The 19,514-nt window shown below is 37.0% G+C and overlaps 2 protein-coding genes across 3 annotated transcripts; one reads left to right on the top strand and one right to left on the bottom strand.

Annotated features, from left to right (window-relative positions):
- Positions 1–1,008: 1,008 nt before the first annotated feature.
- Positions 1,009–10,368, top strand: BTF3 (basic transcription factor 3). 2 transcript variants are annotated; one of them, XM_044657688.1, is made up of 6 exons: positions 1,009–1,142; positions 1,718–1,786; positions 5,199–5,312; positions 6,695–6,896; positions 7,471–7,527; positions 8,310–8,630. In XM_044657688.1, exons 2-6 carry the CDS (start codon positions 1,718–1,720, stop codon positions 8,354–8,356), a joined length of 489 nt encoding a protein of 162 aa, XP_044513623.1. In that variant the 5' UTR covers positions 1,009–1,142; the 3' UTR covers positions 8,357–8,630. The 2 variants fall into 2 exon arrangements, 1 of the variants encoding a protein (XP_044513623.1); XR_006505113.1 differs by lacking the exon at positions 1,009–1,142 and adding an exon at positions 10,358–10,368 and having other exon boundaries at positions 8,310–8,594.
- A 657-nt stretch (positions 10,369–11,025) lies between these two features.
- Positions 11,026–17,684, bottom strand: LOC123251500 (low-density lipoprotein receptor class A domain-containing protein 1-like). The gene is made up of 5 exons (XM_044680769.1): positions 17,585–17,684; positions 15,153–15,275; positions 12,261–12,404; positions 12,043–12,165; positions 11,026–11,183 (listed from the first exon to the last, which is right to left on the bottom strand). The coding sequence occupies exons 1-5, from the start codon at positions 17,682–17,684 to the stop codon at positions 11,026–11,028; spliced, it is 648 nt and encodes a 215-aa protein (XP_044536704.1).
- Between the last annotated feature and the right edge of the window lie 1,830 nt (positions 17,685–19,514).

A 19,514-nucleotide genomic window follows, 5' to 3' on the forward strand; every position in this document is an offset into this window, starting at 1 on the left:
AGAAGACAGTGAGAAAAATAAAAGATAAAATGACCCCTGGCCATGCCCTCAAAAGACTTAACATATTGCGGTCAAGATAGCAAGACACTTGGTTGATATTATTTTTTGTTACTATTTTTTATTTTATAGTCAAGATTACTGCTATTAGGCCTTATTTCAATGTTAAATAGATTTAGTTTATCTCCAAACTCAGGCACCTCTTCTTCTAAGGCACAAAAATCTCTTTGGATTACAATTAGATGATTTCAGGGGGTTGTTTTCTTTGTCTCCTTTGCCTCAGTTCTACTAGATTTGCTTCTCGGTACCTGGCCAACTTGATTAAATTTTCAAGGGGTAAATTTACTTGGCAAATCAAGGAAAAAACTAGAGGAAAATGTCTAGGTCATTGATGCCATTTTAAAATTTTTGGTGGGGAGGAGGGTTGCCTAATGACTCAGTTCTCCATTTGATTTTGCTAGAGTTGAGATTCTTAACCTGTGAACTTAAGTATTTTTAAGAACTCTTATTTCCATATAATAATTCGCTTCCTTTATAATTCTATGTATTTGAGTTTACGCACGTAAAACGATTATTCTGCGAAAAGGTAGACTTTCCTAGACCGTCAAAGAGCTTCAGTACCTTAAACAAACAACCCCAAACCCTAAGAATTTATGGTTTAGGTATAGGTATCTTAAAAGTGTCTAGCAGTAGCCCCGCAGGTCCCGGAAACGAGAAGTCCTGGAAAAGATAGGTCTCACCAAGCCAGGAGAGAAGATTCAGAATGGGGAACGCGGGCAGGGGGAGGGGATCAAACTATCTCTCGGGACTGCGCCTGCGTAAAGACAAAGGCTCCCTAGCCACATGCTCCCCAGCAACCTTAGGGCAGTGTCGAGTCGGGAAAACGTCACAAACTAGGAGCCCCTCTAATTCAAGGACGGGAGGGGTCGAGGAGGCAGAGGCGTGCGCGCGCCGCAGAGCACGGGGCGGAGCCGTTTCCTTCCTCTCGGAGGTTGGCAGGGAAGAGGCCAGGCGTCACTTCCGGCTTCCTCTCTGGCTGCCATCTTGCTATCCCGCGTGTGTTCCCCTATCTTTGGCTCTTCTACCTGCGACCCCGCGAGTAACACCCCCGGTCATCTGCGCAGCTCTGTTTCCGTTCCGGCAAGGTACAAAAGGGCGCGGGGCCGGGGTCTGGGCGGACGGCGGTCCCCGGGGAGAGCTCCCGGAAGCGAGGGCTGAGGCAGAGCGGGGAAGGAGGAAGTGGAGAAGGGAAGGGAGCGGGGAAGTCGGGCAGGCCGAGCGGCCGAGCGACTGAGCGACCGAGCGGGGCTAGGCTCCCCTGCGCGGCCGGGCCATGTTCTCCCATCCCATAGACCACGGTGCGGCTGGAGGAGACCCGGAGCCGCAGGTGACCCACGGCCTACCTTTACTGGGCCGGCGGAATCAACTGGGGGCCTGCTGCGGCCGGGCGGGGTGGGGGGGCCAGGTCGGGCCCCAAGAACTCCCCGGTGAGATGGCTGCGACTCCGGGGCTGCGCCGGACTCGGGGGAAGGCGAGCCCGGCTGCCGGCCCAGACGAATGGTCAGGTCGGCCCCCTTGAGCCTTGGGGGGAGGAGGGAGCGAGGCTTGGCTGGGCTTCCCGAGGGGAGGAGGGCGGGGAACGGCAGCTGGGGCGAGGTGTACTGAAGGCAGGACTAAGTGGGTGAGAGGCCGCAGCTGACCACTTGTTCTGCTCTTACAGATGAAAGAAACGATTATGAACCAAGAGAAACTTGCCAAGCTGCAGGCACAAGTGCGCATTGGTGGGAAAGTAAGTTTTTTCATGAGTGTAATATTGTTCTGAAAAGTCAAGGCTTTATTTAGTAGTGCTTTTGCACACTTTAATGGATTTTTTGCTTGTAACTTTTTTTTTTTTAATTTAGGGGACACTGCAGTGTCCAAATCTAAATCTTATAGCTGGGAAGCATAAGTTTTTCAGCCTTTCCTTGGTCACCCCCTAATTCTTCAGGAATACAAAGCCTGCCTGATACATAATCAGCAGTCTCTTAATAAATGCTTGTTAATTTATAGGCCCATAATCAAGCTTCACACCGCACTTTGTTTCGATAACCCTAAAATATATAATGTATGTGGTTAGAGCTTTTCCCCTACCCTGTAAGCCTTTGACAGACACTCTACCCTTTCTTGACTATACTTTGTGTTTTCTTCAGCACCTAGTACATATTTGGATATTTAATGTTTGTTGAAGATAGGAGAGAGGGATATACCAGTTGAGATGTGCGGACTATATTTTGGGGGAAGAACCAAGGATAAGTAAGTCGGTAAATAGAGAAGTAGAATATTCTGGGAAAAACCCGACCTACTGCATAGAATGGTTAAACTTTGATATTTTAAATTCAGGTTTGTAGATGAACTTAAATTTTCAAGGTTCACAATGTAATAAAATTTTTAACCTTGGGTAAACTATGTAATACACTCAGATCTATAATGTTCCAGTAAATCCATCCATTTCTATCAGCCCTAGGCTACTCTTGTCATCCATTAAGGTGACATTATTTGGAGCTTATTTCCCTATATTCACAAATATAGCACACAGATTACATCCATTTACTCCTCTGCTATCTCCTTTTAGACTGTTAATATTATTTTGTGCATCTTTTTAGTGGATCAAGAACTTGAAGTCAGGAAGGAGCTAGGTTCAAGTCTTACCTCTGACCCATACAGGCAAACAACTTTAAGATTATTAATTTTGTTGAGCAGTTGCTGAACTACGTTATTAATAGCAATACCCTACACCAGTAATGGGCAAACTTTTTAAAGAGGGGGCCAAGGGAAAGGAAATGCTCATCTGTCAGTCTGTTTCTAAGGCAACTTTCGAAGTTTCATTGTAGTGTATCCTACTCAACGTATTTGTCAGATTAGGAATGATATCTCTGGGCTGGCTAGAACATTTCAGGGGGCCACAGTTCGCCCATAATAAGATTATAGGTAAAAATCCACATATATTTTGCATATATATAGTTTTGCTCTAATAATAATCTTTTAGTTCTCTAACTAGCCATAGTTCCCAAAATAAGAATTGTAGTAAAGGTAATACATATTTCTAGAACATGAGAAATTTTAAATTAAACATATTTTTCGAGTTTAATTTGATTAGGATAATTGCTTTTTTCTTGACATTTTATTCTGCATTTTTCATATAGCATATTTTTAACCATGCTTGAAAGAATGTCTTTCTATTGTTTTGGCCTTTGTAGAATTCAGAGGAAGAGGGGACTTTGATGGGTTGTTTAAACACTCAATTTCGGGACTAAAATCTAGAGGGAAAGTTTTAAAATGGCTCATGGTTTGTTTCCTGCTGACAGTATGACAGTAGGACTTCAGTGGATGATTATGCTGCTTATTTCTAAAATTAAACAATGGATTTTTTTATATCACAAGTTCACTCTATCCAGTTGTCTTTTACAGCATTAATAACTTCTGTCTTAAGCAATGTTTGTTGGACCTGGAATTCAGTGATTTGATCTTGATCTTTGCATGTTGAAACTTGTATTCTTTTAGGTTTACACCTACATATAAAAGATTGGTTGCATTTTGCACTTTTAGCAACAATATTATAAGCTAGGTGTGGCTTTCAGTCTCTGGGAAAACTAATCAGATTTTCTTATGGAGCAAAGTTGGGTGTTCTTATGCCATGATTCCTTCAGTGTTTTCAGGAGTAAATCCCTAGTGATGGGTAAAACTATTTAACTTTGGAGGAGACATTAGAAAGGTTAAAGGTTTTCAGTATTGTGTTTACTGGGGTAACTGATGTCATTTTGAATTATATGTGGTTTTTAAAAATGGATGTGAAATACAATTTGAAAAAGTGAATTTCCAGACCTTTAGAAGATGTTGACCTGTTATAACAGGAAAGGTGAAGTGTGCTAATGGTAACTAATTTTGTACATACCAGTTCTTTTTCAAAAACAAAACCTACTAACATATTTAGTCATTTTGGTGGTAATAGAATTTTTTATTGACTGGATGAGGCTTGAGGGCAGAAATCTTGCGATGAGTGCAAAAACATGCTACTTTTGCTTAAAAACTATATTCTTTGCGATCCATTTTGGAAAAGGTCTATTTAAATGGAATTGTTGGAAATTGTTCGTGTAAGCTTTGTGTCTCCTGCCAGGTTTTCTAAACTACCTGACTACTTGGAGGGCTCTTTTTGCTGTGTTAGTGCCCTGTCATAGAGATAGTAGTTATGCCAGTGCCCGGTCTTACTGACAAAAATTTTCCATTTTTACTGGGATTCCCTGACCAGCCCCTAAATACTTTGCAATATCTAAAACTTTCCAGAGGCAGAAAATACCTTGCCTATTTCAAGCTCATCTTTCCTTGTTATCTTGTTACTACTCAAAGATATTCGCACATCTTATTTTAAGAAAAGTTTTATTTTTGGAAGATTGACCACATACTAGACTAGCCAAGTAAAAGTGAAGCAAGAAATTGAAGTGACCATGCCTCTTGGTCATAATATCCTGGTATAAGTAGGTTTTTGTAATTGTACTTCCATAGAAGCATATTTACAAATTGGGAATATGAAAATAAAACATTTTTAGAGTTTGATACTTTGTTTTAAAATGTTTGAATGTCTTTGGAAGTATAAAATATTTTCCAAACTAGTTGGCTTTCACTCAAAACTTTGTTTCTTGTGTTTGCTAACAAGTTTCTTTTGTATTCCCATTCATTGTGAACATGCTTCCCTTTTTTAAAAGTACTATTAAAAGGTCAATTTCTTCTAACTTTAGAATCAGTTGACCTGTGGAAAGCACAGTGCCATGCACAGAGATGCTAGATATTTAGATCATTGCTTTCTCCTATTAAAACATAATTCAAAATGGACAGATGAAAGCAAAAATTCAAACACCTAGACCTAGACCATATTCATGATTTTGTCTTTATCTGGGGTCAGGATGGTACTGATGAATAGAATAAAATTCGCTTTTGAAAATTTTTCCAAATATGACTTTTGATCCTAAGCTTATCCTTATTACCAATAAATGAATCAAGATGGCATCTTCTTTATCATAGTTATCCTTTAACTCCATCCCACCTTAGTACATTGATATCTTATTATGATTATTTTGTTGGAAAGGGTCCAGAGAAAGGTCAGAAAGAAAAAACTTAACTTGAAAATGACTTTAATGATTGCATCTTCTCTTTTTTCCCCCTTCTAGGGAACTGCTCGGAGAAAGAAGAAGGTGGTTCATAGAACAGCTACAGCAGATGATAAGAAACTTCAATTTTCCTTAAAGAAACTAGGAGTAAACAATATCTCTGGTATTGAAGAGGTAATTTTGTTAAATGTTGACTTGTTTTCCTTTAAAAAGAGAAAGAAGATAGAGTTCCTTGTAAATTTCTTACTGTCTTACTTTCTTTAGGAATGGGGGGGGTTTCAGCCAGCTACATAGAGTAATAGGTTTTGCTCTTAAAAGCTACACAAGAGAGAATAATTTCTCCACTGAGAACATAGTCTTTTCAGGGGATATTTAATGCAGAATTGAGATAACCACATATTAGTGTGCTGATATTGACTTGTCTTTCTGGCTGATGTTTTAATTTTCTACTTGGTGTTTTTTTTTTTGTTTTTTTTTTTTTGTACACTATGGAAATGCTGTACTAAAATGTTAACATTCTTTCCAGTTTAAGAAAAAGAAAATTGCTGAATAGTAGTTAAAGAAAGGAAATCCTAGATATTGTATCCTGTTCATTTTATGTTTTGCTTAACAGTTTCCTACTCTCAGAGAAACTTCATAGTATAGAAGATGCCATGACTTGTTATTGTAGTGAGCATTTGCTACTAATTGAGTACTGTTTACCCTTGGGAAATTTGGGGGGAGGGGGAATAAGAATCTAGACAAATGAGTATTAAAGTGTTTAAATTGTAGTTACTTTTCATCTTTTCTGTTTGCCAAAAAGCTTGAAGCAGGTTGAATGCCTTCCAATGACTTTTAGACATCTAGTTGGGTTTAGTTTAATAATAATAATAATTTGCACTTAGGTGTCAAACTTGGTGTAATTTTATGGTTATAAAATGCCTTAAAACATCTTAGTTCCTATCTGTAAATCCCCTTATATTCTAACCTTACTCTTCCATTGTCACTTGAACTGCTTTTCTGGGGTAGCATAAGAACTCTATTCCCCCGTCTGTCAGAATTTTGTGCATAGAGCTCTTGAGGGGAAAAAAGTTGTTGGCATCAATTTTACTCTTACAGATTATGATAGGCATGGCCCCTTCATATGTTTAAATGGTTTCTTGAGTATATGATAGGTAGAATTGTTGGTAGAGAAAGTTTGTTTCATAGGAAATGATTTATAAGCCAGATATTTAGAGCAAAGTGCATATGCTCACATCAGTGGGATTTGGTTGTAATATATCGGTGGTGGTATAAAATAGCACTCATTGGGGTACAGAGAAAACTTCAAAGATTCCCACTAAAAGTTCTTAGATTTATTTTAACTATTTCAGCCTAGGAAAAATTTTGCATATGTTGAATGTAAGGTAGTGACTATTGAATTTGTTTTCTGATTTAAGTGTAACAAGGAAATTCCTTATCTTAGGTTGCCCATCTGTTGTAAGAGGTATCTTAAGCTTAGGGTTTGGTTTTGTTAATAAAATATTTAATGTCTTAAATTAGGCTTTCCTAACTTTTTCCCCTTAAATTTTTTACAGGTGAATATGTTTACCAACCAGGGAACAGTGATCCACTTTAACAATCCTAAAGTTCAGGCATCATTGGCAGCAAACACTTTCACAATTACAGGCCATGCTGAGACAAAGCAGCTAACAGAAATGCTCCCCAGCATCTTAAACCAGCTTGGAGCTGACAGTCTGACTAGCTTAAGAAGACTGGCAGAGGCTCTGCCCAAACAGCGTAAGTTGCTATTAGGGTAGTTATTGTGAATGTGGATAATGGTGATTTGATAATATACCTTTTTTAAAATTTACTCAAACCAATACAAATATATTTCTTATTTTCAAGGCAGGGATCTGTTTTCCCAGAAAAAATTGATTTGAAATAATTTCCTTCAACTCCTTTCTCCATGATATTAAAGTTGCTTCTTTTTACTTTGCCATGTTTCTGCTTAATTTAGCTTTGATAGAATCTTTTGTTTTTCATATTCTTGTTCATTTGGATATGAATTAAGTGAAAAAAAATTGTTTTACATGTTTAAAATCACTAACTGTAGGTATATTTAATAACGGTTAATATAGGTGAAACCTCAAGTAATATCACTGTTGCAATTTGTAGGGACTTGGTGGTAATTATCAATTGAGATTTCTTATAGCATGCCCACTGAATGTAGTGGGATACTATTAGTTTCTATAATTCACAGGAAATGGGTGAATACCTTGAACTACTTTTTTATTTGTTGCTAGTACTGCATTTTTTGTTGAAGGAAGACTTTGAGAAAACATAGATAACATTTATTTTGCATATATTATAGCTGTTGATGGAAAAGCACCACTTGCTACTGGGGAAGATGATGATGACGAAGTCCCAGGTAAGACTGTACTTGTTGAACATTGTATGGTTTATTGACATAATGTAAAAGGCTATAATAAACCATTTCTTTAGCTAAATAAAATTAAAAGTACTGTTTGTACTTCTATATTTTTCATCATATTGCTCCCATAAGGCATATCCTTGTGAATTATTCTGTGGGTTATTAGGACAAACAAATTAAAACTATCATGGAATAAATTGAAAGAATGAGTTTCTTTTTAGCAATATCAATAATACATTACATTCATTGTATTAAATTTCATAAGTAACTCTTTCAAAAATAAAATATTCTTGTTAGTACATTAATATTGCAAGACAATAGTCTAAATGCCCCCAGTGGTCCCTAAACCAGATTCTGAGAACTTTAGAATTGTAACAGATCATTCATTACTAATGATATCCTTTGCACAGGTAATTTCAGTGACTAAGACGTTTTTGGATGTTTAAAAAAAAAAATTTTTTTTAACTTGTATACCTAGCAGTTTCCTTTATAGTAACTAGCGTATTGCCCAATCAGAACTTTTGTAGAGTAGCAGTTTCTTGAGTTGGAATATTTCCATTGTTGGCAACATTTTACCAGCATTTCCATGTTTTATGCCTGTTCCCAAATAGACTAAAATAAGGATGAATAATGCTAAGTTGGTTGTAATGTTTTATTTTGTGTCTTCTTTTAAGTTATTTTAAGATTAATTTTATCAGCTATGCTTTGAAATTATTTCTTAGTATTTCATAAAACTTAAAAATTCTTTTTTCATAACCATCTGTTTTTTTTTCCCCTAGATCTCGTCGAGAATTTTGATGAGGCTTCTAAGAACGAGGCAAATTGAATTGAGTATCAACTTCTGAAAGTTAAAACTTGAAAGTTATATGGAGCTGCTATTTTATATCGTGTGACTGCTTTTTTCTTTTTCCTTTTCCTTTTCTTTTCTTGTTTTTGTTTACGGATCTAGAGAATTAGATCTCTAATATTTTGAAGCCCGTTGGACATTGCAGCTCTTTTCATTTATTGCTTATACACAATTCATTCTTTGCAGCCTAACTATGCTGAACAAGCCTGGAATTAAAGTTTGGAAAAAAGGTTAATAAAATCTTTACCTAGTATACAGTTGACTTGATTTTATTGGTTGTGCGATTTGTTTCTGAAAGCAAGATAGTTGGTTTGTTTTTTTTTTTTTTTTTTTTTTTTTTTGGTTAAACCCTTACCTTCTATCTTAGAGTCAATACTGTGTATTGACTCCAAGGCAGAAGAGTGGTAAGGGTAGGCAATGGGGGTCAAGTGACTTGCCCAGGGTCACACAGCTTGGAAGTGTCTGAGGCCAGATTTGAACCTAGGACCTCCCATCTCTAGGCCTGGCTCTCAATCCACTGAGCTACCCAGCTGCCCCCCAAAATAGATTTTTTAAAGTAATGCAATATAACTATGTTCTTTATAAATTTAATTAATTCTATTCTAATATTTCTTTAAACAAAGTTAAAGAGATTTTTTTTTAATGCCTCTAGATTTAAGTAGAATTAACTTGTTGGAGTGATTTTATGTGAAGATGGAAGGAAAAATATGTTGATTTAAAGTTTGTAGTGAGGCATTACTTTTTCCTTTGAAGCAATTAAAACAAAATAGTTTTAGGTCACATTTATCTTTTGGTGGTGATTTAGTGTATAGAAATAAGTATATTCAATATACACTTCTGGAAAGAACACAAAATTCTTTTGGAAAGGTTCATAAAGAATCATTCCCTATGTGGTCCATTTCATTGCAAAGTAGTTTGCTCACATTTTGAGCAGATTTCATAAATTAAGACTTTTAAGGTTTTATCTTTTCTAATGTTCTTTACCAGCCTGGTAGCTTTTAAAACTTATTTCCTGTTGAACTTCAAATGACTGTTAATAGGGATACTTGAAATCGAAGATCTGGATCTATTTTTCTGTTACAATAATTTAATGGATAGATATATAATTTTTCAGGAAAGTGACACTTTTGGTAGATTATTCACATTCAGAACCACTCAATCTTTTTAAACACTAAGTAGTTCATAAACATTCCAGATCCTTGTTTGTAAATGTCTTAATCTATGAATTTTTGTATTTACTGTTGAGTGAGTTTTTTTGGCTTAAAGTTTGGAAAATAAAGGGGGGTTATTTTATAATCCAGAGGACCTATCCTTTGTTTTCAGTTGTTTTAAAGTATAGCTTGTCTCTGGTAAGCTGTAAATTACTTGATGCTTTATAATTTGTGGAAATATGGGCTTTTAAAAATTATTCCTCTGCTAGAAATAGAATTTGCAAATTGAATATAGCAAGGTTAGGGGGGAGATTAGCTCCTAAAAATCTAAAGGTATTAAAGGGGTAAGATAAAAAATAGCTTCCTGCCATAACTTGCCTGTCTACTTCAGTCAGCAAATATTTGAGTATCTTCTGCAAACTGCTACCTATTCTTGACCCTAAAGCAGTAATTATCCCAACAGATTTAGCTCCCAAATTAGTAGGTATCAAAATGTCAGATTCCGTTAAATTTAGAATGGGTCTTGTGTCTTATTTTGTGTTGTTTAGTCACATATGTAGAATACCAGTTAAGATGTTTGATTGCCCTCCTGCAATTTAAATAAATAAGGCCATTTGCTAGCTACTTGCAAACCTTTACTCCTATCTTTAAATGTCTAAGAGCAGAATAAATATTACGTAGTGAAATATAGGGCTATTGAATTTAATTCTTGACCCATTTTGTCTTGTGACAAACTGCTACAGGATAGTTAACAAATGGCTGCCCAAATATAAGCAGTACACTCAAGCTATCCAGACTTCTATACCTTTTTAAATAAAAATCCAGTTAGCTTTTTTCCAAGGCATTATAGATAACTTAAAAACTTGAATATACATGTCTTCAGAAGGCTTTTACTGAATTAGTAGGAATTCAAGATAAAACAGGTTAATTGGACACAGATAAGGTTTGGAGTTCAAGATAGAGGAGCCCTAGGTTCAACTCGGTTCTTGTTACTATCTTGTGTTCAGCACACAACCATACCTTACTTGGATTTTATTCCTAGTTTCTAGTTAGGGAATTGTACTAATAATCGCTTAAAGTTCCTTTCATTTTAGGAGAGCCCTTTGAATCTAGGACATTTGTTGTCTCTCAACAGTAAATGGTAAGTACCTTATTGCAAATTTTGGGCTAAGTATGCACTTCTGAGTTTCTAAATTCTTCTGTTATTTCTGGCCTTCACATCTGAGTTAGCCAGACAGTACATGGAATTGGATGGACCTGTTTACTTCTCAGTAGAAGAATACTCTTGCTAATGGCTAAATATTGGTGCTGGAATCTATACTGTATGACTGCTTTCATCAAAGGTTTTTGAGGTGACGTGGGAGTTAAAAACAGACTTCTGTATTAGTATTGAACTGAATTAGTATTGAACAAGATTTGTTCAGGAAATCTTGTAACCATGTACATCTTTCATTTTAAAATCTTATGAACTTGGAAACTTGTATAATTTTCTAGAAATCATAGATTGGTGAAATTAGTCTGTACACATGTGTTTTCATCGCTCCAGTCAGCACAGTCTTGTACACCATCTTTGCAGCGTGCTCTGGGAATGCAGTCACAATCAGCAAAGAAAACAGTATTGCATCTCCAGCCAGAACAAGTTGAGCACTGCAGACCTGTAGATAATTGGTTATTTTAAAATGTTTGTCCAGTGTTTGAATAGAGCTCTACTACTTGAACTCAGGCTTAGCTACAACTGGAAAAGAAATATCTGAGAGATTTAGGGTGTTTTTATAAAAATGAAGATAATTGCAACTGTCTGCTAAGTATTATACATGTTTGTGTGAAATAATTGGTGCTCTGAACAAAGAGCAAATTGAGGAACATAATTCAACCTAAAAATAGTATCTTGATTTATACAAACAAGGAAAAACCACCACGTATATTTTAAATAGACATAGAAAGATGAGCAGACATGGGCAGCTGGTTTTAGCATGGTAGATAAAACACCAGGCCTGGAGTCGGGGGACCTGGGTTCAGATGTGACCTCCAACTTGTTTGCCAACACTGATGATAGCATGATGGCAGCAAAGGCCAAGATGAACCAATTTTGACTTTACAAAATGTGGTTTTTTTAATAACTTTCTGGAGGAGATAAAAGTTTCCACTCATCAGCAAACATTTAATAATCTTTGTAGGGAAGGTTAGAGAAGAAAAGGAGTATTAAGAAGATGGAACCCAAAGTATGTGAAATTTTTGACCTTTACCTAAAATGAAACTATAAATTGAGACATTATCTTGAATTAAGGTTTAAAAAAAGAGGAGGGCCTCACTCAGTTTTGGGCTCTCATCCAGCCTTTGCCCTGGTCTCTTAACTAAAACTTGCTGAACCTGCTTCTTGGCTAGATAATTTAACTTGGTTTGTCTGTTCACCTGCATTGAGTTGTATGAGAAATGATTGGTTTGACTTGGATTCTAGGGTGTGTTGGAGTTCTGCTAGCCCATTAATGGTAATTAAGCATCTTTCTTAAGTACCTGATTCATCTGAACAGTCTCCACAGTCATTCCTCATGTCGCAGACTTTGTCTATATAAGTCCATGTCTTCCAGTTAGGACACTTAAATATCAAATTTTGAGGTAGACTGCTGGGTATTTGACCTATTTCAGGAAAAGACGGGATGAAAATTATACAGTTAGTAAGGTCCTAGAGATTAATAGCAAATACATATCAACCTAGGATTTTGTATCCTCACCACAATATGCTTTGGATTCATCTTCTCCATGACTGCAATCTAGCTTTCTATTGCAAAGCAGGGACGGTGGTATGCAGGTGGTGAGATCATCACACAAAAAGCCAAGCTGCTTTGAAGCCATTTTACACTGCCGATATGATGAGCCTAGAGGAGTTGTAAAAATGCATTATTAGTAACATCTTTGAGTAACTATGCATCTACACATATGTCTGTGAACCTATGGTACTGCTACCTGTGTGCAGTACCTGATTCATTTCCTGGCAACTTTATGTGCACACATATAGGTATACCCCCCCACACACACACCTGCTTAGGATTATAGGGTCATAGTTCTAGAACTGAAAGGGGTATGTATCATTTCCAAACCGATGGGGCCAAGGAGGTTAAATAATTTGCCAAAAGTCACATAATGATGGACATAGGCAAGATCTAGGTCCTTGGATTCCAAAGCCACTGTTCTAATGCTACCACATTGCTTCCCATTATACAGCTTATATCCTGTCCACATCTTAGCCTTCCTCATTACAGTTTGGATATATTGTGGGTCAGCATAAGAAACTAAATAGGAATTTGGGGGGAGTTTTGCAGAAGCCACAGATGTGAAGGCCAGAAATAACAGAAGAATTTAGAAACTCAGAAGTGCATACTTAGCCCAAAATTTGCAATAAGGTACTTTATTATATATTCTGTAAATGGAAAAACAAAACACCCAGACTTTTCTGGAATGAAGTAAGTGCTAAAAATTTTGCATGGCTTTTCCAGGTCATGGGGGCATTGTTCTCCTAACCTCTGCAACGTGGAAGGGGGATAATTATATTTTTAATTTCTCTTTTTCCCTTTTGATTTCACTGTGCTCTCACTGGTCTTCTGGGACATGCTTTTTGTTTTGATTTTAGTTTGCATATCTCCGATTGTACTTGGAACAGAAGATATTCTCTTTTCTTTGTTAAATATATTTGAATCTGAGCTGGGAGCTTAAGAGTCCTGGGTGATGAAGTTTGGGTTTTACTACTAACTAGCTACCCAATATATGCCAGTCCATGTCACTCTTAACATGTCTTTCTTTATCCATAAAAGAGGTAAAAATACCAAACTTGGAAATGATACTGTGAAGATAAAGTACTTTGACATTTAAGCTATTTTCAAGTGTTCACAGGAAGAAACTAAAATACTGCTGTCTTGAAATACTTATAGGACAATGTATGGTGGTAATCATATTAATAATATTCAGGATACTTGGTTCAAGATTTGTAGAGATTTGGTGAAGATTTGTTTTCTGCCTTTGAGTGGTTTGATTCCAGATTCATCTGACATTTAAGAGATGGTACCACAGTTTGGATTTCCTGGGCCACAAGCAGCTTATTTCCACTATAGAGACAGGACCATAAAATTATCCAACTATTATTAATATTGTTGTATTGGTATGTGCCTATCACAATGATTGGGCACTTAAAACTTGTTGAATACTTGTTCATTGATCAGTTGATTATTAGAGATACAAGTACTTTAACATAATAATCTTTGAACCAGTCTTTCATAATATTAAAGATCTGTATACTGTTTTAAGCAGGCTCCTTTAGCATTAGCTCTATATGCAGAAAGCAGCCCACAAGTCACAAAGGACTGAACTTCAGTGACCGTGGTATACAGTCATCTATGCCTACATAGGACTATAAGAAACCTTTTGAATTCTCCTTGATATAATTATAAGGAAAAGCATTGCTTAAACCCTGGAAGTGCTTGAGAAGCAATCCTAGAAGATAAAAATATTCTGAAAAGTCTTTGCAAGACTTTATGGGAAATCTAAAAATATGAGGGGGTTTACCTGCAACCATGGGTTTGCTGACTGAACAAGATGCTTATTTTCTGATCAGATATTGCAGCTTGGTAAATTAGCAGCCCATAAAAAAGAAATTGCCCCTTTAAAATTTTTTTTTGTAAACTTTTAGTTGATTTATGTTAATAAATTAGATTGGATTAATCTTCTAGCATTTAGTTATGTGCATATAGAATCGTTCCTTGACAAGAGAGAACTGAGTAACACTGAGTGAAAATGTGGTGACCCCTGGTTACAGAGGATAGAATGTAGACTTGGAGTCAGGAATGCTTGGTTTCAAATCTTCCCTTAGAATTGAAACTATGTGATCAGTCAAGCAAATCATTTAACTTCTGCTTGCCTCAATTTTCTCAACTGTAGAATGGGGATAATGATTGTCCCTGCTTCCTCAGAGTTATGAAAATCAAATGAGAAAATATTTATAAAAATAGTACATAGGCACTATATAAATGCTTATTCCCTTCCCAAATGGAGCAAATGATGAGCTCCTGGGATCATATCAAAGGACATGCCTTTAAATAGTTGCTGAGAAAATCTACACTATCTTCTCAGACATACCTCAAGGGTTTTAGATGGAGAGGGGATTGAGTCATTTGCCTCAGGACACATGGAACAGTCTCTCCATAGGCTGTATGTTAAAATAGATTACTTTCTAAGATTTTGAAAATTTACCATCTCAGCCTCAGTATATATTTCTTCATTGTTTTTGTTGTTCAGCCATTTCATGTCTGACTTTTTTTGTGACCCCATTTGGAGTTTTCTTGGCAAAGATACTGGAGTGGTCCACCATTTCCTTCTCTAGCTCATTTGACAGATGAGGACACTGAGGCAAACCAGGATAAGCGACTTGTCCCGGGTCACACAGCTAGTATCTGAGAGAATTTGAACTCAGGAAGATGTCTTTTTGACTCCAGGCTATCATCTATCCATTGCTCCACCTCCTCCTATCTTGTTACCTACTCCCCAGACTATTTGAAAGAAAGCAAAGAGCCACGGTTTGGACTTTGGTAACCCCGATCATTCAGCTCTTCAATCATGCTATAGGAGGTACATACTTGTAGGTTTCACAGGTATACCAAAGGTTATCAAAAGACTCAGCACTGCTGCGATACTGCCAAGTACAAGGAATGCTGCGCAGGAAATGAGGAGCCATCTCTTAGAGGGAAGGTACCAGTTTTCTGTGACACATACACAAAAAGGATAACATCTTCATTAAATTACACTAGCCACAGGGCTAGTAATAATACTGAGAAATTCGTAAAGGATCTTTTCATTTAAAGAAGACTAAGGGGCACCCAGGTAAGCTCAGTGGATAGAAAGCCAGGCCAGAGACGGAAAGTCCTAAGTTCAAATGTGACCACAGACACTTCCTAGCTGTGTGATTCTCAGCGAGCCACTTAACCCCTATTGCCTATCTCTTACCCATCTTCTGCTTTGAAACAGAGACTTCATATTGATTCTAAGAGGATAAGGGTTTTAAAAATAAAAAATGAACTAGAAGTCAAGTCCTCCCTCCTTCCCCTTCTCCCCAATTACTTTATGTGGCCTCCTAGAGCCAAAAAGCAATTCCACTGAAAGGTAAGGGTTTTTTAAAAAAAGATGAATAGTTAACAAAATAATTTTATATATGGTAAATTTAGATTTAGAGAGATACAGTATATACCTTATAACAGTGATTTGCAAAGTGGGTGCTACCGCCCCCTGGTGGGTGTTGCAGCGATCCAGGAAAGTGGTAATGGCCACAGATGCATTTATCTTTCCTATTAATTGCTATTACAATTTTAAAAAAATTAATTTCCAGAGGGCTAAGTAATATTTTTTTCTGGAAAGGGGGCGGTAGGCCAAAAAAGTTTGGGAACCACTGCTTTATAATAAGTAATACTTTTGAGATTAAATACAATAAAACTAATCCAAAAACTATACTAAATGAGCTTCTTAGGATCAAGACTTTGTCTCATTTTTTTTTTCTGTATCTTCCCCTACTCCTAGCACAATGAATTGAACATTGTTGTTTAGTCACTTCAATCATGTCTAACTCTTTGTGACCTCACTTGGGGCTTTCTTGGCAAAGATACTGGAGGAACTGAGGCCAATAGGGTTAAGTGACTTACCTAGGGTCACACAGTTATAAAGTGTCTGAGGCTGGATTTCAACTGACTTCAGACCTGGCATTCTATCCACTAAGCACCCTAGCTGCCCTGATTACCATGGAGTAGGTACTTTGATACATATTTCTTGAATATCAATCACATAAGTTGCTAGCCCCTGCTTGTGACCTACTTAGAGGATCCTGGACTGGAAGCCCACAGACTTAGAGAATTTCAAAGTTGGAAGGAACCTCAGGGGTGATCTAATCCAACCCCCACCTAGATAAATATTTCCTCTCTAGCACACTTGACCAGTGCTTAGTGCTTGAAGACCAACAAGAGGATACCATGAACTCTTGACTCAGTCCGTGCTACTTGTAGACATAGCCAATTGGAAGCCTGATTTTGCCTATTTGAAGCTTCTACTCACTAGCCTTCGTTGTACAGACTAGAAGGACAAGTGGAAAAAGTCTTCTCTTCCCAATCTTTTCTAAACTCAAAGTCAGCTATCATATCACTTTCATCTTCAAAACAGCCCCAGATCCTCAACCAATTCTCATATGTTAGTACTGGGTCCCTCCACCAAAATTGTTATATTTATTTTGTATATTTCTATTTGCACATATCATTTCCCTTGAGAAAAGAGATTCCCCAAGGTGGGGACTGGTTCAAGTCCCATCAATAGGTATTTGTTAAGCACCAATTATATATATAGAATATATATATCATATATATATATGTGTGTGTGTGTGTGTGTGTATTGGATATGTGTGTATATGTGTATTAGAAATCTATATATTATGATAGGCTTATATATTGTGTGTATATGACACGTATGCATATGATACATTATATGTGTATATTACACATGTATATATTAGCTATCTATGTATATATGTGATTATATATACAATATATTGTGTTTATGTATTATGTGTCTATATTAGACATGTGTGTATTATATGCATGTATATTATATGTCTGTATATTAAATGTGTATTTGTATTTAGTATATAGTATATGTTTATAGATTATGTGTATATATTATATATGTACATGTTATATGTATGTATATATTAGATACCTGCATATATTATATGTATGCATGTACATATCATTTATTTTATTATGTGTTTATTTATTATGTGCTTATATTAGATGTGTGTATATATTAGATACCTGTGTATATTATATGTGTTATAGAGAAAATATAGATTAGAGATTTAGTTAGCAAACAGCAGACTTAGCTGGCAAGCTGGCAAGAGCTTGGAATTCCAAACTTGGAATCCTGCCACATAGGGAACTTGCACACAGTGACTCTGGAATTGGCAGTTGTTGGCAGTTGTTGGCTTGATAAACAGCTGTCTGGGTGAGCCCGTGTGGTGTTTAGGATCTCGTACTTTGGATTTGTTCCTTGGACTCAAATACAAGATCTTCATTCAAGAATAGTGAAGTTGCAGGATTTTGGTCTGTACTGGTGGACACACAGATTAATCCCATCTCCCTGACTTCCCACTTGGATTATATCTGGTTGTGAAACCAGAGTTTCCTGGGACCAGAGACATCTAGAGATAAGGCAAGGACAGCTTAGTGAGACACCCTTACCCCTGACAAGCCAACTTTGCCATAGGCAATCTGCTGGTAGATTTAGTGTTCAGAGTCATCATCACCATCCCTCCATTCCCTGACAGTTACCTTTAGACTTAAGTCGCAGTTTTTCTTACTTCCCTTTACTCCCTATCCTAGTTTGTTATTAAAACCCTTTTATACAGACCTTCCTTGTTCTTCTCCTTGCCCAGACAAACCTGGCATCTTGACAATGAGAACCCAATGAGATAACCCGAGCAGCTTTTCCTGGTGGTTTCTCCTCTCTCCTCCATTCCCATTCCTCTCCTTACCAAACCACCCTGGAGTTATCTGTCACTAGTTTTGTTATTCTTTTAGTTAACCCACAGAGTTATTTATTAATTTACCATAACACATGTGTGTATATAACAGGTTATGCATATATGTGTGTAGATATTATATATCAGTGTGTGTTATATGTGTATAGTATATATTATATGTTTTATATTATGTGTGTATATTAAATATGTGTATATATTGTAACAGACTAAGGGGCCAAGCAAGACTGCATTTGATGGAACTCTGAGGACCCAGGAGAGTTGGCAGTTGGGCTGAGGCTGAGAATTCTGGGAACAAGAAAAGCAAAGGTCACTCGGGGCTCTTTGGACTTTTTGGGAAGGACAGGAAGGTGGGTGGGAGCGTTTCCCTTAGACCCTGAATATCTCAAAAAGCCTAAATCTGAGAATTTACCAGATCTTCTGCTACTATAGCCAACCTCATTGATTCTACATCTTCAGTGAACAACTGGGAAGACAAATATTGCAGTTTCCCTTATGGCCAAGGAGCCAGAGACTCTGGTAGGACAGAGTTGGTCCTTGGGGGGGTGCTAACTAAGCCTAGGTTGGGCTTAGTTATTGCCCTTCCCTCTTTAGCCATTTATAACCTTTTAGGATAGGAGTTTTACACGGGGTCCTGAGTCACTTAGCTAAGATTGAAAGTTACAGAAGAAATCTAGTTACTGCTCAACCCTGGAAGAGACTGAGAATAGATTATCAATAGTTTCATCCTCACCCTCTTTCCTGAAGTCTTTCCCCTTAATCCCTGAATACCTTGTTCCTGAATAAACCTCAGTTGAGTTATTTTAAGACAGAGTTGGAAGAGTGTTTTCAAGGTGGGAGGCAGCATCATGTGGGTGGCGTGTGGAAGGAACACAAACTCCATATTGGTGGGCAGTCAATTTGGGGTAGGGGGAGGCTTGGCCCCAAATAGCCTGGCTCTGGGTAATTGAGGGGAGCCATCTGGGTCTCATTTAACTCCCAACATCTCCCTCTATCCTCTCTACCCTGGCACATCCATTTTGGGGAACCTCCTCTCGTACTGTAACCCAAGAGTCTCCCTGGTAAGGAGGGGTGGAGTGAGTGGATTGGACTCATACTGATTCAGCTAGAGGGGTTACCAGAGCACACCCCATCTATCAGCTAACACCCTGCTCTTACAATATAACATATTATATGTGTATATTATATATGTATACATATAGACAAATATATGTCTATATATTATATGTGTGTTTATATTATATGTGTGTATACACATACATGTATACACAATATATGTGGGAATGTTATATATGTGTGTGAATATATATATTATGTATGTGTGGGTATATGTGTATTTTATATATGCATGTACATTATATATGCATATATATATGTACTGTAAAGATGGGGCACCAGGGATGTTAAAATCTAAATGGTTTGTGGG

The sequence above is a fragment of the Gracilinanus agilis genome, chromosome 1 (genome assembly GCF_016433145.1).
Source record: "Gracilinanus agilis isolate LMUSP501 chromosome 1, AgileGrace, whole genome shotgun sequence".
Classification (NCBI taxonomy): Eukaryota; Metazoa; Chordata; class Mammalia; order Didelphimorphia; family Didelphidae; genus Gracilinanus; species Gracilinanus agilis.